The following is a 20890-nucleotide window of genomic DNA, read 5'->3' as shown; positions in this document are numbered from 1 at the left end:
CAGCCAGCAGACTCCCCCACCACCCTGACACCCATTCACCACCATTACTCATTACAGGCGGCGTCATGTCAGACGGAGGGCCGACAGACAGAATAGAGAACCATTACCTCGATTAAATGTGTCGGGATAGTATTATCTGATTTATTTGCTGTAGCCGGATTTGCTAGAATGATGTATATAACACTTACATTATTAATATAATAAATGTTTTTTGAATGAATCTGTGTGTGGTTTGAAGTTTGATTTCCTTATTTGTCCAAATCGGACTTATGTTAGTCAAAATAGATCGTTCTAGGCCGATATATATCAAGTACAAGACATTTGGGCTCCATAATGAGAAACGGGGTAGAAGCGATGGCCCGTGGTGGTTAATGTGGTGGCTCATGGTGGTTGCAGTGCTACTTTGCAAAATATTTTGTTAAGAAAGATTAGTTTGGAAAAAAATCCCTTTGAATCTGGTCTCCCGCAGTTGACTGTATTGTTAGACACATTGTACATGTAGAGCTGTACATCCGAACCGTTAAACCCTATTATTTCGAATCGATCCGAGAAGGAATTGAACCGTAAAAACTCGTTTTTTGAAAACCGACCCGACCCAATTTTTTTCTAACCCGAAACTGAACTGAACCGAATTTGTGTGAACCGTTACTAACCCGACCCGTTATCAAGCCAAATCGTTACAACTCGAAACTGAAAACAACCCGAACCTATTACGTCTAAACCCGATAGTAACCTGACACAATTTTAAACCCAAAACCGTTTAAACCAAACAAAAATCCGATAAACCTGAACTGGTCCAACCCGTAACCCGTTGTGACCGAACCATTTATAACTCGTAACCCGTTATGACCGAACGGTTTCAAACTGTAACCCGTTGAGACCAAACAGTTTACGACCCGTAACCCATTCAGACCGAACCATTTACGACCGGTAACCCGTTATGACTGAGTCGTTCATAAACCGTAACCCAATATATTTATGATCTGATCTGTTTCAACCCACTACTCGATAAACCCAACTTATTTATGACTTAACTTGATTAAAACATAACCCGTTCCTACCCATTATCCGACTAACTTGACTCGATAATGATCAGTTTCGATTTTAACCCAATAAGATTTGGACTGAAACCCGGTTCAAATTGAGTAAACCCGTTTTCAAACCTACCAAGTTCAATCCAAACTGATTATGACCTAAACCGATAATGACCAGACCCCCGATTTCACCAGATTTGTTTTGAACCGAGACCCATTTTCAAACTGACCCGATTTAACCCAAATTAATTATGATCTGAACCAATTACAACTCGACCCGATTAGAGCCCGAACTGTTTTGAACCGAAACCCACTTTAAACCGGCTAAACTCGTTTTCTAACTGACCCAGTTCAACCCAAACAAATTACGACCCAAACCAACTACAACCCGACACGAATAAAAAACCGAACTGACCCGATGATTTTCAAAACCGACTCAAACCGACCCGCTAATCATTTTAACCCGTTATAAACCGACCCGTAATAACCCAAAACTATTTAACCCAACCCAAACCCAAACTGTTTACCCGAATTGACACCCTAGTATATGTGATTATTATATGCATATTGATTCATTCTTAATTTCATACATATTCCATACCTTGTAAATTACTCCATCTCAATATAATTGTCACAATACTTCTCAGTATATAGAATGGATGGAATATATATTTACCTCGATGATTCCTTGGGCATTGTCAACAACTGCTCGAACTCTGCTTATCTCAAAGCTATATTGCGTAGTTATTGATATGATGTGCTTTTCTGTAAAGTTGGCCACTATTTTTGCATCAAATCCTGAAAACGCATCCCTGGAAAGTAAAGGTAATTGTTTTTTTTAAACAATCTAATTATATATAACTAATATATTAAGCTAAACATTTAGGCAGGCTATGAGATAGCTGACACTTGGTATTTTAACTTTTCATAGATCATTAAGTATAGCGCCACGTAGGCGAGATTTAATTATTAATATGACACATAGGATTTATTTGAATATATTTTTTTATGAGGATAAAAAATAGGATAGATTTTGTAGCATACAAAATTAGTAAAGAGTTTTATTTTCAATAAAATTTGGATACATTTTTAGAATAAAATATTTAGTTTAGGGTTTTATTTTCAATAATATTCCAATATTTATAGATTAAATTATAAATTTCAATAAATATCTTATAAATTCGTTAACTTTTCACCAAGTGTCACACACGACAAATAAGCATTAATATGAGACATTGACACGTATAATGCTAAATCAATGAAATTCAAATTGATAATAAATTATTTAAAATTTCATTTTCGATTAAGTTTCAATATATATTTAATATGTATAAAATTAATTATAACTTAATATCTTATAAATTTATTAGTTTTACTAAAGTATTTATAAAAAATACTTTCTTATTTTTTAAATTATTGCAATACTTTTCCCAAAAATCTCTCACAGTTTTAGCAAAAGTGTCGCATAATAAAATACACAACTATAGTTGTTATATTTTTATAAGTTTTTTTAATGACGTTGTAGATATTATTAAATTAAGTCAAGATCCGCCAAAGTTTGAAGATTTCGGGGCAAATTCGTAGTGGCACATAGGCAGCTGTATTACCTGTCTGTTAAACATGAGCACAATTAAAGGCATTAAAATTACAACTTATCCTACATATATCATCCAATAACATGAAAATAGGTTTAGCTCTAAATTGATTTCTTCCAAAAACTCTAACCATGCTACTTGAGTCACTTTCATTTATGGTGCATACATATATAGCGATTTGCTAGAATGAGAAATGAAAATATGAGAAAGCCAGTTAAAAACTACCACGTGTCCCATATAAATTACAAAGTGCATAAGAAAAGAATATTTGTTTTTAAAAAAAATTAGGAAGTGGGACATGTGTCAACTTTTAAGTGGTTTTCTCATTTTCTCATTCTCATTTTAGCAATTCTCTATATTTGTAAAATACATATTGCGCTCTTACAAAAATCAACAGTATCCTACGTTAATATATCTTAAATCAAAAGGATATGCACCTCTTACATAATATTGTTTGTATTAATGATATGTTTGAAGATTTGGCATATAGATAAGAAATTTTTCGCTAATAAATATCCTATAACTAAGTGGTATTATATCACTAATTAATAAAGCCGGTTTCGCAATCAGGACATGAGACAACGACACTTGACATTCCAATTTTTCGCTAAGTGTCGCGCCACGAAGGCGACAAACAGGTATTATTGCGACACATATGATGCTAAGTAAGCATTTTTTGGATAACTTTTCAAGATAAAATTAATCAGAACTTTTAATAAATATCCTATAACTCACTTATATTTCAATCTAAAATTCATTTAAAAATGTTCTGTAAAATAAGATTCCTTAATAATATAATTAATTTATTTAAAAATTTAATAGAGAATTAGTAAAAGTAAGTTTTAATCAATAAAAATAATTTTAGTTTGGTAAAAATACTTTCAGTTCAGTAATATAATTTAAGTTCAACAAAAATAATTTCAAGTCAATAGTAACATAATCTTATATATTTTATACTATTAGAATAATCCTTTTTGATAAATTTAATATATTTTTTTAAAAGTACACTATTATATATAAGTAAGCAATATGATATCGTATGTCTAAATATTTTGCATTGTAAAAAAGATCTATATGACCATATTTAACATTCAAGGCAAAAATTTTATACTAAAATTTAATCAATCATCTGGACATCGCCCGAGCATAAAACTAGTAGATACATAAAGGAGAGTTTTTTTTCCTAATATTTTAGAGCACTATGTAGGATTTTTATTTTTATATAAAAAAATAATTTAGAGCATGAATAAAAATAATCCTAAAAAAAAATCATATTTAAAAAACTAATCCTTATCCTTAATAATTGATATCATTATTATATTTTCTTAAACACTAAACACTATAAGCAAGGGCTTATTTTAAACAATTTAAAAAACATATTTGTATTTTATTTTAGAATAAAAAAATATAACCGCAACATAAGTAAAATTAACCAATGAGTATAGAAAATTTAATTTTAAATGTAAAAGACAATAAGTAGTGATTAAAGATTTAAATTATTTATAAACAAAAATATTATCTTTTTAAAAGATAATCCTGCAAATGACGTAACATATTAAAAAAATTTATTTTTAATAAAAAATAACACATAACTAACAATAAGGAATCATAAATTACATTAAAATAAACTTAAAACTTAGACATTTTGAATGCAATAGCAATTTAGTTTCTTTTATTTTTTTTTTGTCTGAAACTATTTAATAGTAAAATGAATCGTGATTTGGGTAAAAATACCCATGTCACATGGCCCAATCAGAATTGGACACGTGTCACCTCATGACAGGTCCAATAAGGGTCACTCACCAGTTGACACGTGGCACTAGAAGTCAGCAAGGGAAAGCAACGGCCTTTAAGGCCCATTTTCCGTGACAACCCATCATTCCTAGGTTTCCGTAACCTAAGATAGTGGCACGAATCCCAACACCCTATAAAAGGGAGATGCTCCCACCTAGGGAACACAGATTCATTGAACACGAAAAAACCAGAGTAGTCAGTAATTGCAGATAATTAATTCTCACTACAGAGAATATTCTCGATCTCGGAATCCGAGAAGATACTACTTTACTTTCCGCACTTTTTAAGTCTTTCGAACACGTTCTAACTTCATCGTCAGAGGCGGAACTCCACCCAACCGGAATATCCGTTGTTTTGCAGGTACAAGCGCCCAAAATCAAGTCTTGGTGTTGTAACTCTCCCGAGGAACACATAAAACCCGGAAACATTTGGCGCTGTCTGTTGGGAGAGTACCTCTAAGATGGCTTCACAAGTACTTGTACCGCCCCCTAATGAGAAACGGTCTACGGCCGAATTTGAGGTCTATTCGGACCATGACACTGATGACGACTTTGAAGTCAAAACGTATGTGGCTGCTGATAGGTCACTCAGAACCAGGCTTACCCATCCCAAGGAAAAAATGGAACGGGGCAATGATCAGGCTGGCCCTAGTAAGTCATCCGGACAGCCGTCTAGACAACCCAAGTCGGCAGAATACACAACCCCGGTTACATGGGACGAACTCATGAAATTCATGATAAGTTTCGAAGGGGAAATAAAGGACCTCATCAACAAAAGGAAGGATGGCTCCAACAAGGGTCAGTCGGCCAAGAAACCTTCTCCCTGTGAAAAGAGAAAGGCCATCCGGCATGCCTATCCGGATGGCTCAAAGAAGTCACACTCTTATGCTCGGTTCCTAATCGATCATTAGAGAAACCAACAACAGTCTGAGTCGGCTTCATCATCGACCTCCCTAGAAAGCTTCCAGAATACCTCAAAGAGAGATTTATTCAGGCGGCCTGTCCGTCCACATAGGCCCTCAAATGATCCATTCGGTCCCGTATGTGCCTCAGCAGCCATACATGCCGTATGAACAACCTTACATGCAACCGGCCCTCATTGGGGGTCAGGCGGCACAAAACGTCCAACCTTTGGACTAGCAGCTCCGTCTGCTAAAATTTAGGGAACAACCTTGTGCGTTCTCTAGGGAAATAACCGAGGCGGCATAGCCGGCCAAGGTTAACAATGTTATGGTGGGTACTTATGATGGTACCACCAACTCAGAAGATCACCTCATGGCCTACACCAACCTCATGTACGTACTTAATAGGGTTGGATGATGCCACATGGTGCCGATGCTTCCCGGCTAAATTGAAGGGCATCGCTCAACGATGGTTTGGCAACTTGCCGGCCGGATGCATCAATAGCTTCCAGACGCTTGCGTACTTGTTTTCTTCTAACTTCTCTATGAATATACCTTCTAAGAAAACAAGTTTTGACTTGGGTGTTGTACAACAGGGGGATAACGAAGGGCTAAGGTCATATGCCAGGTGGTTCAATCTGGTGAGAATCCAGATTCAAGGGCTTTTTGATGAAGTGGCCTATACAGACTTCTTCAAGGGTCTAAAAGACAGGTCGACCTTTAAGTTCGACCTCGTCAGAAAGAGGGTTGCTACCCTCCAAGAAGCTCTGATAGAGGCGGAAGCCTATATACAGGCGACCGAACTCTACTCCATCAACAAACAGTCGGACTTCAAAAAGTCTGACAAAAAAGAGATTCGGCAATCACAGCCGGCTAAAAAAGAAGAGAGTGAAAAGAGAATATGGGCGGCAGACGACTCTGAACAACCGTCCTAGAAAAAGAAAACAAAGTTTAAACCGTACGTCCCAAAGTACGAGTTTAACAAGGACTGTTACTCCATCTTCATGGAGATCAATGACCGGGTAACCATTGAGAAACCGGCTGCTATGAAAGGTTCCGTAAAAAATCGGAACAAAAACAAGTATTGCAATTTCCATGAGGATATTGGCCACGACACCGACGACTGCTATAGTCTCAAGCGGTAGTTAGACCGTCTGGCTGATAAAGGGGTGCTGAAATCCTACATTTGAAATTGAAGTCCAAGGTAACCCTAAGGAATAACCATAGGCATCCGTCCAAAAAGAATGCCCAACCTGCTAATAGTTCGGACACTGATGAAGAGCCAATCTATATAATAACAGGCGGCTTTGCAGGAGGGGGCTCAACCATCCGGGGCACTAAGGACCATGTCAAGCGGCTGGACGTCAGTTCAATGGATGAAGGCCAGGCGTCTATGGACACCTTCCTTAATGTTAGCATCACTGAAAAAGACAAGGGAAACGTCAGGAAACCACATGATGACCCCACTATCATTGAATGCAAGGTGGCCAACTAAAAGGTAGGCCGGATCCTCATTGACACCGGAAGCTCGTCTGACCTCATCAGCCATAAGTTCTTGGCAAAGCTGAAGTACAAGCCTAGATATACAAAAGTTATCTCAACCCTTAGTTGGTTTTAGGGGTGGAGTTGTGCACCCGGTAGGACAAATCGACCTACCCATCCGACTTGGGGAGAAGGGAGAAGGACGCCACATGGTAGTCCGGTTCCTGGTCGTTGAAGAGTTGACTGCCTATAATCTGATATTAGGCCATCCTACTTTGAACGAATCCAAGGCTGTCATCATTCAATCCCTTATGCTTCTGAAATTTGAGAAAGATGACGAGTCTGTCGGCTCCCTGAATGGGGACCAGAAGACAGCTAGAGAGTGCTACCTCTCAGACGTCAAACCCACAGTGGCCGCATCCGGCCAAAGTGAGAAGCCAATAGACCTTGATGAAGTCAAGGAAGCCGCGCGTGCTCCAACAGTAGCCGGCAAAAAGAGAAAGGCCGACCAATTAGAGGCCGTGAAAAAAGAGAAGCAATAGCAATCACTGACAGGGGAACGATCAGATGAGCTCCGTACCCAGTCGGCTGGTGAACACATTGATATTGCTCTGGACGACACACGTTCGGAGCATACTATTAAGGTTGGGACGGCTTCCTTTGCAAACTTGGGTACAAACTTGCACAATCATTGAATGAATTCAAAGGCATCTTTGCCTTTGAAGTAGAAGAGATGTCAGGCATCAGCCCGGATCTAGCTGTTCACAAACTTGCCGTGGATCCCAAAAAGAAGCCGGTTAGGCAAAAGAAAAGAAACCATGGCGAGGAGAGAAGTCAGGTGGCATCCGCTTAAGTGAAAAAAACTGTTAGATGTTGGGTTCATTCGACAATGTTACTTCCCAGATTTGGTTGCAAATGTTGTTCCCAGATTTGATTACACAGACTTGAACAAGGCATGCTCGAAGGATTATCCACTTCCCAAGATCAAAAGTTTGGTCGACTCTACAGACGGCCATGCTTTGTTGAGCTTTATGGACGCCTATTCAGGCTTTCATTACTTTGTGGAAAATATATCAAGAGAAGGTGACATTCATTACTGATTAGGGGTTATTCTGCTATACCGTGATGCCGTTTGGCTTGAAAAATGCGCCTGCTACCTTCTAAGAAATGTGTCACCTGACCTCCGAGAAACCTTCACAACACTCAGGCGGCACAAGGTCATGCTCAATCCCAAGAAGTGTGTCTTTAGTGTTGAGTCTGGGAAGTTTCTCGGATTTTTGATTGATCAAAGGGGAATAGAGGCCAACCTAGAGAAGATACAGGCGGTCATTGACATGAAGTCACCCCGCACTGTCAAAGAAGTTCAATAACTAACCGGTTATCTGGTGGCATTGGGAAGATTGCTCAGCCGGTCAGGTGACAAGTGCCTCTTTTTTTTCATGCCATAAAAATGAAGACTATGTTTGAATGGGAGGATGATGCTGAGGCGGCCTTTTAGAAATTGAAAGAACACTTGCACACTTTGCAAAGGCTTGTTAGCCCTCTAACAAAGGAGGAGTTCTATATGTACCTAGCCGTCTTAGATCATGCTCTTAGTGTTGTTCTCCTTGCTGAGAGGGACGACATCCAGCTTCCGGTATATTTCATCAATGAAAATTTTGGCCTTGCTTTTTTCATGGAAGTCAAGAAGTTGAAACCTTACTTCCGGGCACATCCGGTTGTGGTCTACATAGACCAACCCCTCAAACGGCCAATGACAACTATGGAGTCATCCAGTCGAATGATCAAATAGGCTATTGAAATTCAAAGCCTTGAAATCTCTTTCGAACCAAGGAAGGTAGTGAAGGGACTGGCGTGCCGACTTCATTGTCGAAATGACAAGGCCGGCTGAGCCGGAGAATCATTACCAAGTTTGGAAAGTATATGTAGACGGGAGCTCTCCAATGAACGGCCGTAGTGCAGGCGTTATATGTCAGTCTCCTGAAGGGGACAAGTATGAATATGCACTACGGTTCAACTTCCAAACCTCAAATAATGAGGCGGAATATAAAGCCCTGCTAGCCGGCATCAGCATGTGCAAGGCGGCAGGGGCAAGAAAGATTGACGCTTGCTCTGATTCACAATTGATCATTAGCCAGTACCATGCTGACTATGAAGCCACCGATCCGGCCATGATCAAGTATTTGTAGGCCGTCAAAGAAGAGGCTGGGACACTTAATGATCTTCATTTAAGTCAGGTGCCCAGATCTAAGAACAACTAGCCGGAAGCTCTCTCCAAATTGGCTTCATCTGCCTCCTATGATATACCTCGGTCGCTCTTGGTAAGTAATGGAAAATCGAAGTACTGAAGAAGATACCATTAGAATACTAGACCGGAGTTCAACTTGGATGGATGGCATCCTGGCCAATCTGCTAGACGACACTTTACCGGATGCATACCTAGAAGCGGCTGCAATGAAAAAACGTGCTGCCAATTTCGAGATTCATAATGGAGAACTCTTCAAGTAGGGTTATCTTCAACCTCTTTTGAAATGCATCACCCCAGAAAGGGGGCAAGAGGTTCTAGAGGACCTGCACTCGGGTTTTTGTGCATCACAAATAGGCAGCAGGTCTCTAGCAAAAAGGGTCAGGCGACAAGGCTTCTTTTGGCCCACTCTTGAGGCAGACGCCATGGAACTGGTGAAAAAATGTGATAAGTGTCAAAGATTCGGCAAACTCATACATCATTCAGCTACTGATATGACGGCCATTCACAACCCAGCACCATTCACCAAATGGGGCATGGACATTCTAGGTCTGTATACGCCTGCTACAGGCAGACGACGATATGTTCTAGTTGCTGTTGACTACTTCACCAAATGGGTAGAAGCAGAGGCGGTCAAAAGCATTAAGACAAAGGATGTCATCTCCTTCATCTGGAAATTTATTATCACCCGGTTTGGGGTACCTATGTCTATGGTCTTTGACAATGGCCCTCAATTTGAGACGCCTGCTCTCAAGAATTTGTTGGAAGACCAAGGAATCTCTCATTGCTTTGCATCAGTTAGCCGTCCCCAAGCAAACGGCCAGGTTGAAGCCTTCAACAAGCTTATCTCAGACGACATTAAGAAGAAAATTGAAAGAGCTGGCGGTCTTTAGGCAGATGAATTGCCTCATGTCCAATGGGCCATCACAGTAACTAAAAAAGGGGCAACCGGTGAAACCCCATTTCTCATGGTTTATGGTGCTGAAGCTGTCTTGCCCATTGAACACTATGAGCCGACTCTTCGAGTCATGTTGTATGACGAAGAGGCTAACTGGGAGGCCATGCGGCTAGCATTAGACTCACTCCCGGAACGCAGGGGCAATGCCGCCTTGCGTCATGAGATTTATAGTCTAAGAATGACAAGAGCCTACAACCAAAGAGTACACAAGCGGCCCTTGAAAGTAGGGGACTTTGTGTTACGGAAAATGGAGGCAACAAGTAGAGCCAATGAGAAAGGAAAGTTGACTCCTAATTGGGAAGGCCCCTACCGGATCTATAAAGAAGTGAGAGGCGACCCCTACTGCCAGGAAACACCAGACGGTAGGCAGCTAGCCAGAAGTTAGAATGTAGACAACTTAAAAAATTACTACTTCTAAGACTTCAAAATTTTTGTAAATAAAGTCTTATCAATGAAAAGTTGTTCTTTATTTCCAACGATATTCATTGTTCTGTATATATATTGTCTATGCAATGTGCAGACGACCTTATTGAAACGTAACATCTACTCCAACATGAGTAGACAAACGACCCTACCGACTGTCTGGATTAAGATAAGCTCGCTGTCGTTTGAATTAATCTAATGAGAACTAAATAGTTAGCGACTACCAGCTGTTCTATAACAACCGGTAGCCGGCTATTATCTCATTTAGATAAAATAACTCATTTATTTTCTTACCAGTAAGACGCATTCTAACTTCTGGCTAGCTGAGAAGTACAAAAACTTAGCGGCCGAGCATCATTCGTTGAGAAAGATCCGGTAGGGGAAATTTAGATGGCTAATTTTTTTTTTTGAAAAAAAATAAAAAAATAAGCTAAGTACAAAAACATAGCGGCTGAGCATCATTCGTTGAGAAAGATCTAATGAGGCCAATGGCCGGATACTATTAAACATCTACCCGTCTGCTTCAACATGAGTAGACATCCGACGACGCCCATGCGGGTGAATTCGTCGCAGAGAGCATCTCCCATCCGGGTGGTATATTGCTTTATAAACTATGAAACAAACTGCCCTACTGACTGTCTAAATTAAGATACGCTCACAACCATTTGATTTGATCCGGTGAAACCTAGATAACCAAAAACCACCGCTTGTTATAAGACAACTGGTATCCAGTTACTATCTAAGTTGGATAGAACCTTATAATGGTACACTGTTAAACGCCTGATATTGCTCTGGGGCAATACAGGCGGAAAAATACAAATAAATAAAAGCTAAGTCCGAAAACTTAGCAGCTAAGCATGATTTGTTTAAAATAAACTGATGAGGCCAATGGCCGGATGATGAGGCAAATGGCCAGATAATATTGAATGATTATCTATCTGTTCCAACATGATTAGTCATTCGGCGAAGCCCATCCGGGTGAATTCATAAACGTTTGACCTGAGTAATCTAAAAGGGAACTTAAAACGGCATAAACAAAAACGCATGTCTCATTGACACCAGCTAGTAACCGACCGTCAATCCCACATAGATTATTACCCCCACACTAAACTCGAAACTCAAGAAGTCCTCCCAAAGGGGCAAAAAGACGCTCGAGTATATTTATGAAAAGTCTCAAACAACAAAAGAGAAATGTCTTGGTGTTCAATTAAAATCCGCCTGTATGATGAACGGCTGTGTGCTTGATTTGGGGCAATCACGAAAGTGATTGATTGACCAAGGAACCCTTCATACTCTCTAAAGTATCTAGGCTCCCCCGGTCAATCAATCTACCTTAAACCCAACCACACATCTGTCCAGGGGCAAAAGGCAGCCGTTTCGTTAAGTGTCGAGTGCCATCAACAAGTTTGCTAAGATTGCAAGCATATACATAAAGCAAGAATAATTTTTTTTGCTAAAAACCGACCTAGTCGGCAATTTCATCAAATGCACCCGGCATAAAAAGACCGGGAGAAGAAGACTGTCATACCAGATCGACGTCTGGAAAAATAAAAAGATTGTTGTTGGAATTACATTGTAATACTCGGCACGCAGGCCGAAAACAAAGACAGAGAAGCTTTAGTTTGTTGTTGCTGAGGTGAAGGCACCGGCTGGTCCCGGCCGGATGGGAGCTCGTCTTCAGGTTGCCTTAGTTGAGCTTGGTCAAGGTCAACCGACACTTGTTCTTCCTCTTGCTCATTGAGCTCCTCATCCTCATGCTCCTCATTAGACGGCTGAATATCGGCCCATTTCTCAAACGGAGCCAGCGCCTCAAGACCGAGGGACTGGGCATCGTATACCTCAGTGGCATACTTGTACCTTAAGTTGAAGAACTCCCAGTCGTAGTCCGGATGGATGAGATTCCATGCTATTTTCATGGGAGCTTCACAATCTCGCTCATTCTCATCCACCAGCAAGTCTTGCTCAGCCGCCAGCTTAGCCTTACGATTAGTCTACACCTGGGCCAACTCATCCTTCAGCCGGGAAACGTCTGCCCTAAGCTTGGTATTCTCTTGGTCATCCGCTTCCAATGCCTTGAGATCTAATTAGGCATTTTTTAGCTCAAGCTCAAGGTCAGACACCACCTTGTTGGCCGTCTCCACAGCAGCCGTGAGCTCCTTAACCAGCTCCTCCTGTTTCATCTCTTGAGCTTTAGTCTTAACATCATTCATAGTACATCAGTATTGAGCAAGGTCAAGGGCATCAACCGCCCGTTTATTGGCATTTCTTACCTCCTCTTGCTTCTTTTGAAATGGGGCTTTGAGCCCGTCTACTCTCAGGATTACCTGCAAAATTCAGCAAGCAGAGGTTAGTCTGCCTTGTAAAGGCGGCCTTGATGAAGCTGTCTGGGCAGGCGGGGCTTTCCTTGCCTTGGAAGGAGTTTTGGAAGGTTCATCAGCCTTCCGTTTGAGCAGCATCTTGGAGATAGAACATGGAACGTTCTTACTTCCACCCTGAAAGTCAAACACAAGGGTCACAGCCGGATAAAAGTCGTCTGATGACAATAAAAGTTTGCAAGTTAAAGCACACAACCAGAGCTTACCCCATCATCCTTGGACGCCAGTTGGGCCCTTTTCTTTTCAAGTTGATCCTTCCGGATCAGGGTTGCTGACCTGGCAGGCGTCTTTGCAGAGTTAACCATTTCTAGAACTTTTTTTGCAAAAGGAAAACCGGTTGGTTAAATACCAAACAAATCACAGAACCATAGAGGCGGCACTAAAGTGTCAATTAAGTGGTCAACGTACGTCTATAAAAAAAGGTACTAAGACTATAGGCGGACAGGAAAGCCTCATCCTTGAGCCAATCCGGATGGTGTACCTAGTTCTTGGGTACAATTATTTCAGTGCCATCATCCAGAGGCATGGTGGTCCTCTTGAAAAATCCCGGCTCTATTATTTCTGCCTAAGCTTCCTCAGGGACACGCGGAAGGGTACACTTTTTTCCCAAGAGAGCCGGCTCCTTATAGTACTGGCGGAGCAGACGGTTTAGACGTCTAGATGGAGAGGAAACCATGTAGAACTTGCTTTTCCAGTTGCTCCACTTAGACGGTTTATTTAGTGTCATCATGTACTTCGGATGCGTGGTTAAAGTTTACCACGCCTTCAAGCCACCTAGGGCACGACTTAAGTAGTGCATATGTGCAAATGCCTCCCAGCTGGGTGTTATGTCCTGCATCTCGCAGGCGGCGATATAACTAATGATGTTCACCCGGGAGTTGGGGGTGAGTTGCCATACGCCAAGATCATAACCCTTTAAGATTGCTTTGATTGCATCACGAAGGGGGAACCGGAGGCCGGCTTTGAATGCTGTCCCATAACAGCCGAAATAATTGTCGGCATGTTTAATATCGTCATCCCAGACGACTGTCGCCTCTGCAGGCGGCACAATTATTTCCCACCTATCCCCCACTGGGCATTTCTCTACAAAGGCGGGGAAGCTTGCTCTTAGGGTGACTATATCCCTTGCAGTCATATGCGCCTCAGTGGGGTTGGTTATAGACGGCCACTTATACGCCTCATCCTCCTCAGTTTCGACATCTGCCTGCTGTGAGGTCGACTCTTCTGAGTCGGATCATTGGACGACCTCAGCGCCGTCTCCTTGATCAGAGTCCTTTGAAATATCGTCCCTCGGAGTGTAGGTGCACCCGAAGGATAGTCATATTCTATGTCAACCGGTGCCTCAGCTGAGCAGTCTGATCTATAATATGGGTCAATTGTCGTTCGCTTCATCCGAACCATATTATCCTGCACATGCACAGAGACGGTCGAATTCGAGGAAGAGCAAGGGTGGTCCAAACAACCCCAGGCGACACCCCCAATCCTAGACTCAGTTGTACCAGGAGACCGGCTGACCACTATCCTACACTGTGTCGTGTGTGTGGTGGGTGAATCCATTATTTAATGCAATATAGATAAAAATGGAAAAAGCTTGAAAGAGTTGTGAAGGGGAGAGACGGTACCTCTAAGATGCTTCTGAAAGAGTCAAGCGCTGACCGGATGTACCCACTTGGAGAAGAAGAGAATTGTTTGGAAAAGTACCCAGACGGTTCTGGGAAGTTCTGTTTGCTAGCTTAGGTGCACAGACGGATGACCTGTTGTAACAACTTGGAAATCAAGAGAATTGTCTGGAAGGTACCCTGGCGGTTCAGATGTTCTCCCGTTTGTGAGATGCACAGACGGTAGAACGGCTGTATCTATTTGAAAAAGGGAGGCAGTTCTGGAAAATACCAAGTGGTTCAGATGTTTTCTTGTTTGTGAGCTACACAGACGGTAGACCGGCTGTGTCAAGCGAAATAATAGGAAAGTTTGTGAAGTCAAATGTAGGCGGATTTAGAGTTTCCATCACTAAAAATCTTCTCTTTCTCTCTCTGAGATTTTTTCAGACAGGTTCCAAAATGAGAAGGGAAGGAGGGGGAACCTTACTTATAAAGGGGTTGGAAATAGGGGCATCACCCTAACTTCCCTAGAAGGTGAACCGTTCAACACCGTTCACTCGTCTACATGTGATACTTGTCACAGGAGTCACGTGGCACGCCACGTCACTCTTGTGACGGACAAATGATTTGGGTAAAAATACCCATGTCACGTGGCCCAATCAGAATGGGACACGTGTCACCTCATGACAGGTCCAATAAGGGCCACTCACCAGTTGACAGTGGCACTCGAAGTCAGCAAGGGAAAACAACAACCTTCAAGGTCCAATTCCCATGACAGCCCATCATTCCTAGGTTTCCGTAACCTAGGATAGTGGCACGAATCCCAAGACCCTATAAAAGGGAGATGCTCCCACCTAGGGAACACAGATTCATTGAACACGAAAAAATCAGAGTAGTCAGTGATTGCAGGTAATTAATTCTCACCTTAGAGAATTTTCCCGATTTCGGAATCCGAGAAGATACTACTTTACTTTCCGCACTTTTTACATATTCCGAACACGTTCTAACTTGATCATCGGAGTCGAAACTCCACCCAACCTGAGTCTCCGTTGTTTTGCAGGTACAGGCGCCCGGAATCCAGTCTTGGTGTTGTAACTCTCCCGAGGGACATAGAAAACCCCGAGACAAATCAAATAATAATAATAAAAAAAAATCTTAATGACATTCTAACAAAGAAATATATGGAGTTTTTTTTTTTTTTTTTTTTTTTTTGTATTAAAAATACGTGCATCGCACGGGCTTTTATCCAGTATTCTACTACAAATATGAGATATGTATCGACTTTTGAATAGTTGATTTATCAACTCATAATTATTTTTCAATAAAATATATATAACTCAATATATCATTTTACAATATTTTTTTAAGGTAAGGATGACTGACCAGACCTCAATTTTCACGGTTATTTTGGTCAAGCATTTATAGGCTAGACATTTCGGAGTAGAGGGAAGGTAAGGGAATCCCTACCCCAACTACCCTCACTTGGTAGGATTTGAACCCCAAACTTATGGGATCTAAGGTAAAAATTTTACTAAGCGAATCAACTCTTTATTAATTTTATAATATTTTTAATACCTCAACTTTCGCACTTACATTTTATTATTTCGTATATTTACATTTTATTATTTTGTATAATACGACTATACGAGTAATAAAGTAAACTTTCTAAAACTATATACTTGTTCATATATATCAAGCAAATTATAACACTTACAAAAGGAGGGGATAGGAAAGAAACTCTCACCTAAAATCTTGACGTCTCCTTAAGATGGATGTCCAATCGGAGCCAACTTGTGCACCGCTCAGTACTAACAATTCAAACAACATCCTAAATGCAAGTCACCCAAAAATTAGGACACAATAAATTTTGTTACAATCATCATTAATTAATGTACAATTTTAGAAGAAACACAAAAACAGAGATAATTAATATTGAGGCAGACACTTACTTGTCATCATGAACTGGTACTCCCCATTCCTTGTCATGATAAGCAACAAAAAGAGCATCTGTTTTAGAGAAAAATGGAAAAAAAAATTGTTAGTTAAGCTCAAGCTAAAAAAAAAACAAACAAACAAATAATCTAGATTTTTTTTATTATTTTTTTAGGGAACCAATAATCTAGATATTTGAGGCCTTCCAAAGAGAGGTTAGTGAGGTATGAGTAAATGCATAACGAGGGTCAATACTGTAATTACACGTAAATGCATATTCTGAATTTAGAGTAGTACCATTGGGTGATCAATAGTACGATTAGATGATCAAATAGTACCATTGAGCATTCGGTGGTACTATGTATGTATATAGTGGTACTATATATTCATTCATTGATAATAATTACGTGTAGAAATAGTATCACTACATAGTCAATGGTACTTCCTCCGTTTCTTTTTAGTTAACACGTTTTTTTAGTCACGTTTGCCAATGCACAACTTCAACCATTCATATCTTTAATTACCGATCAGAAAAAATTATGAAGATTTGATATTTTTGAAAATAAGATCCCACATGGCTATATTTTTCATTACGTATAAAGCACAAAACACGGTCAAAGGGGAGTGTGAATAATGTTAAAGTCAAAACGTGTCAACTAAAAAAACAAAAGTAGTATTATATAAGGTTTCAGTGATACATTTAAAAGTGGTCCTAATTACCCATTTCTCTCCTCCTTTCTCTCTCTTTCATGTGTTTTTCAATATTTTAGTATTTATCATACATCTACAAATGCATAACAAACCTCATTAATACTTCGACCTTAGATATTGACATATTCATACTTATTCTTCTCATTATATTTTTTTCTTTAATCTTTTCGAATGTCCCACAATGTTGGTCTATAAAGGAGTTTATTTTTTTTTATTTTTTTATTTTTTTATTTTGTGTTGTTGTTGTTGTTTTTGTTTTGTTTTGTTTTGTTTTAATTATTACTCCACCCTTTTTGTAATAATCACTACACTTTTTTTTTTACATCCATTTCATAATAATTGCAACACTTCCTTTTTCGGTAAGGACTTACTTATATTATTTATTACTCCTACCAACCCCACTTACACTACTTTTTTTTATTATTTTTCTCTCCTATTGACAATTAAATATATCTCTACTTACTATACTTTATATTATAAAATTCTTCATTTGGTCCCCACCTTATAAGTTTTCTAAATTTGTTTACAACACTTAATATTACAATTATTGGGAAATAGAGGGAGTATAATACACGCATTATTATACCGGAGTATAAAATAGCACTTATTAATTTATATCCATAGAAATTAAGTTGTGCACTTTGCAAATAAAACTACAACTACACATGCATCATATTAAAGGCAAATTATGCAATGTTCTAAATTTTTTAATTTCCATATATGAAAACTAAACAAAAAAAAAAAACTTAATACTTCGGAGGGATTGCTTAAAAATTAGATTTCTAGGTTTGAACTTATCATAACAAACGCCTTGGTGTCCTTCAATTTAATTACAACTTTGAAAATTGGCTAATACTGAAAAGGATTAAAGGAAAAGGTTTACTTCGTACTTCATTACCTTGTCCTCTGTTCATTTTGTACAATATGTCAATATTCACAAATTGTTTTACATAATCATCTTTACCAATCTATCCTCTTGCAATTATTACCCCACTCTTGACTCCCTTAAAGGACTATTTTGGTGTGTAGCTTAATTAAACTTACCAAATACTTGTATAGTTTTGACATTTTATATAAAAAATTATGACTTATTTATTTCCAGAAATGTAATACTACTTTCGTTAATTTTTAATTCCAATAAAGGAGTATTATTTGTGAGACATAAAAAATTTATTTGTTGCAATTAAAAATTAAGAAAATTGTAATCTAATAATCCCACCTTTAGTCGGTCTTCCATAAACAATCCCACCTTTTGAAATTAATACTATGTTATAATGGAAGATGGGGGTTTACATTTTTCCTAAAAATTAACAAAGGTAGTATGAAAATTATAACATAGTATTTTGGGACAACGTGACAATTTCCTCAAGGAAGATTACTACTTGCTTGTTAAAATTGATGTAAAATAAGGATAGTTTGTTTGGTTCCTTTGACGTAAACATTACTACAAGTTTTATCATATGTTTTCCATACAAACCAAAACCAATTTTTCTAATAAAAGCAGAACATTTGTTGTCTTCAACTTTCATTTGTTAGTTTCAAAACAAAAAAAAAGAAAGAGGAAAATCCAAATGAAACCCACCAATATATTAAACACCATTTATTTTAATGGAAAATATATATCATTATTAAAATTGTTAAGGCACAACACAGTTGTAAATATAATTTTACCTTACACGCAAATTCTATATTCGTAGAATTAGAGGAAGATGATAAAAGAAGGGAATTGGAAGAAGATGGATCGGATGAAAGTAGAGGAAAATCAAGGTGTCAGGTGTTAGGGAAATGAGATATAATCAATATCATATTCTATTATAATTAATTATAATGATAATATTTACAAAATATCAATATGGAAAATAATTATATCTAGTTTCTCAAACACGGGGGTTTGGAGTAAAATGTAGCACATTAATTAATTGTTTAGAAAAGTCTTGTCCACTTATGGAGAAATAATTGTTTTACTGTTTTACACCATTTATAAATACCAAACTGTAGAAAATAGTAGCGATCATTTTCCTTAAATATAATTTTCATCAAGCTATTTTTCAAAAACAAAAATATGAAAACAAGAGAGGAATTGTTACCAGAATTAGGAGTAACAGAAGTGCATCTTCTCTCATGAACAGGTGTTTCGGAAGTCTTGATTTTCCTCAAAGATTCAACTAATGGTGAAACTTTAGCCTCATACTTAGCAGATTTAGACCTTCCATAATGAGCAGTTTTCATCTTTCTTTCAGCATGTTGTAGCGCAATCTGATCTCTTCTTACAGCAGCTATACTTCCAGGAGCCTCTGTGATCAAAGACGACGAATATCGTAGCATCAAAGATGGATCAATATCGCTGACAATATGATCAATGCCGTAACGGGTGACACCGTTGTTGTTATTAACACCCCATTTCTTAGACTTCTTTCTTTCCAAACTACTAACGGAACGCATGAGTGGAGCTCTGGGGAGTATGATCTTATCTGAGCTAGAGCTAAGGCTGTTATTCTCATTCCCACGTTTCACGGCGGGAGGCCTTGGCGACCTCAGCTTAGGGGAGGTCGGCGAGGCTGAGGATAATGGCCTCGATTTAGCACTTCGTGGGGGCGGTGATGGAGGAGCAGGAGGTGGTGTCTTTAGGGCGATTTTTTTAAGAGTGTTTCGACGTTGAAGGGCCGCCCGCCCATCTGAGGTGGAGGAGATCATCTTGGTCTCATGAGGACACATTGTTGGTTTTTTTTTTTTTTAAATTTTTTTTTTATGTGTAATGTAGAGTAATAGAAAAGGGGGAGTTGGAATGAAGAGAACTTTTAGTTGTGTATGTGTAAAGGAGAGGTGATTTTAGAAGGAAGAAAATGGGCAAGAAAGGTGGTGTGTTTATATAGAAAGGGATAAGTGGATATTTTTTTGGGACCAATATAATGGGAAGTTAATACTAATTAGGAATGTGGAGTGCGGGTCGGAAGGTTTAAGATTACAAGAAATTTGGGCACACACCAGTACCAAATTGATAATACAGGAATAATTTTATGCCAATTGGTGAAGTACCAATAACAACGCACATGACCACATGGTTATAGAGGTGTCAAAAACTAATCCGATCCGAAAGCTTTATTTGAAATCGAACTGTTTTTAAACTAGTTGGATATAGGTATTTTTTTATCCAAATTCGATCTGGAGTCGACCTGACGTTAATCAAAACCGACTCCATCCGGTAATTTATGATCCAAACCCAACTTCGAATCGACTCATATGTAATTCGAAACCAATAAAAACCGATAATATAAAATCCGAATTCAATCCAGCCCGAAACAAAATCTATCCGAAACCATTTAGACTCGAAAAAACACCTCTTTTTAATTTACCCGACCTTTAATTACCCGATTTGAAACTTCCCATTACCCAATTAAAATAACCGTCCCAAAATTACTCATGATCCAATTAAACCCTACCTATTATTAACCTAACTAAAATTTACCATGACCCTAACCCGACATGACTAAGGTAATTGGTAATAGGGCAGACCAATAATAACTCATGATCCAAGTTGTGAATTGTAGAGAGAACAAAGAAGGGTGAAAAAATGGAATGGTAATAAGTAATAAAAATGGTATAAGAAAAATTTAATTTATAAGAAAGATAGATTGAGATACTACAGAAGTAAAGAGTGGTGCGGCAAAGCAATAAGAGTGTTTGAATGGAGTTAACATTATAGGGACAATACAATGATCGATATATTAGTCCATGATTTTAGTACTCTAAAGTCAAACAATCTTAAATTATATATACCATAAAATATAATTCCTATATATACATATATATACATATATATATATATACATATATATATACAT

General features: G+C 38.8%; 1 protein-coding gene across 1 annotated transcript in view; it reads right to left on the bottom strand.

The window, feature by feature from the left end:
• Positions 1-20203, bottom strand: part of LOC110722413 — a 29880-nt gene extending 9677 nt beyond the window's left edge. The window contains exons 1-4 of the mRNA XM_021901678.1: positions 19136-20203; positions 16355-16412; positions 16150-16233; positions 1711-1846 (exon numbers count right to left, since the gene is read on the bottom strand). Of these exons, the coding sequence (XP_021757370.1) occupies positions 1711-1846; positions 16150-16233; positions 16355-16412; positions 19136-19763 (906 nt within the window). The 5' untranslated portion in view covers positions 19764-20203. The remainder of the gene's footprint in view (positions 1-1710; positions 1847-16149; positions 16234-16354; positions 16413-19135) is intronic.
• Positions 20204-20890: the final 687 nt, after the last annotated feature.

The sequence above is a fragment of the Chenopodium quinoa genome, unplaced genomic scaffold (genome assembly GCF_001683475.1).
Source record: "Chenopodium quinoa cultivar QQ74 unplaced genomic scaffold, ASM168347v1, whole genome shotgun sequence".
Taxonomy (NCBI): domain Eukaryota; kingdom Viridiplantae; phylum Streptophyta; class Magnoliopsida; order Caryophyllales; family Amaranthaceae; genus Chenopodium; species Chenopodium quinoa.
Note: the sequence above shows the minus strand (reverse complement) of the source record. Positions and strands in the feature narration are given on the sequence as shown.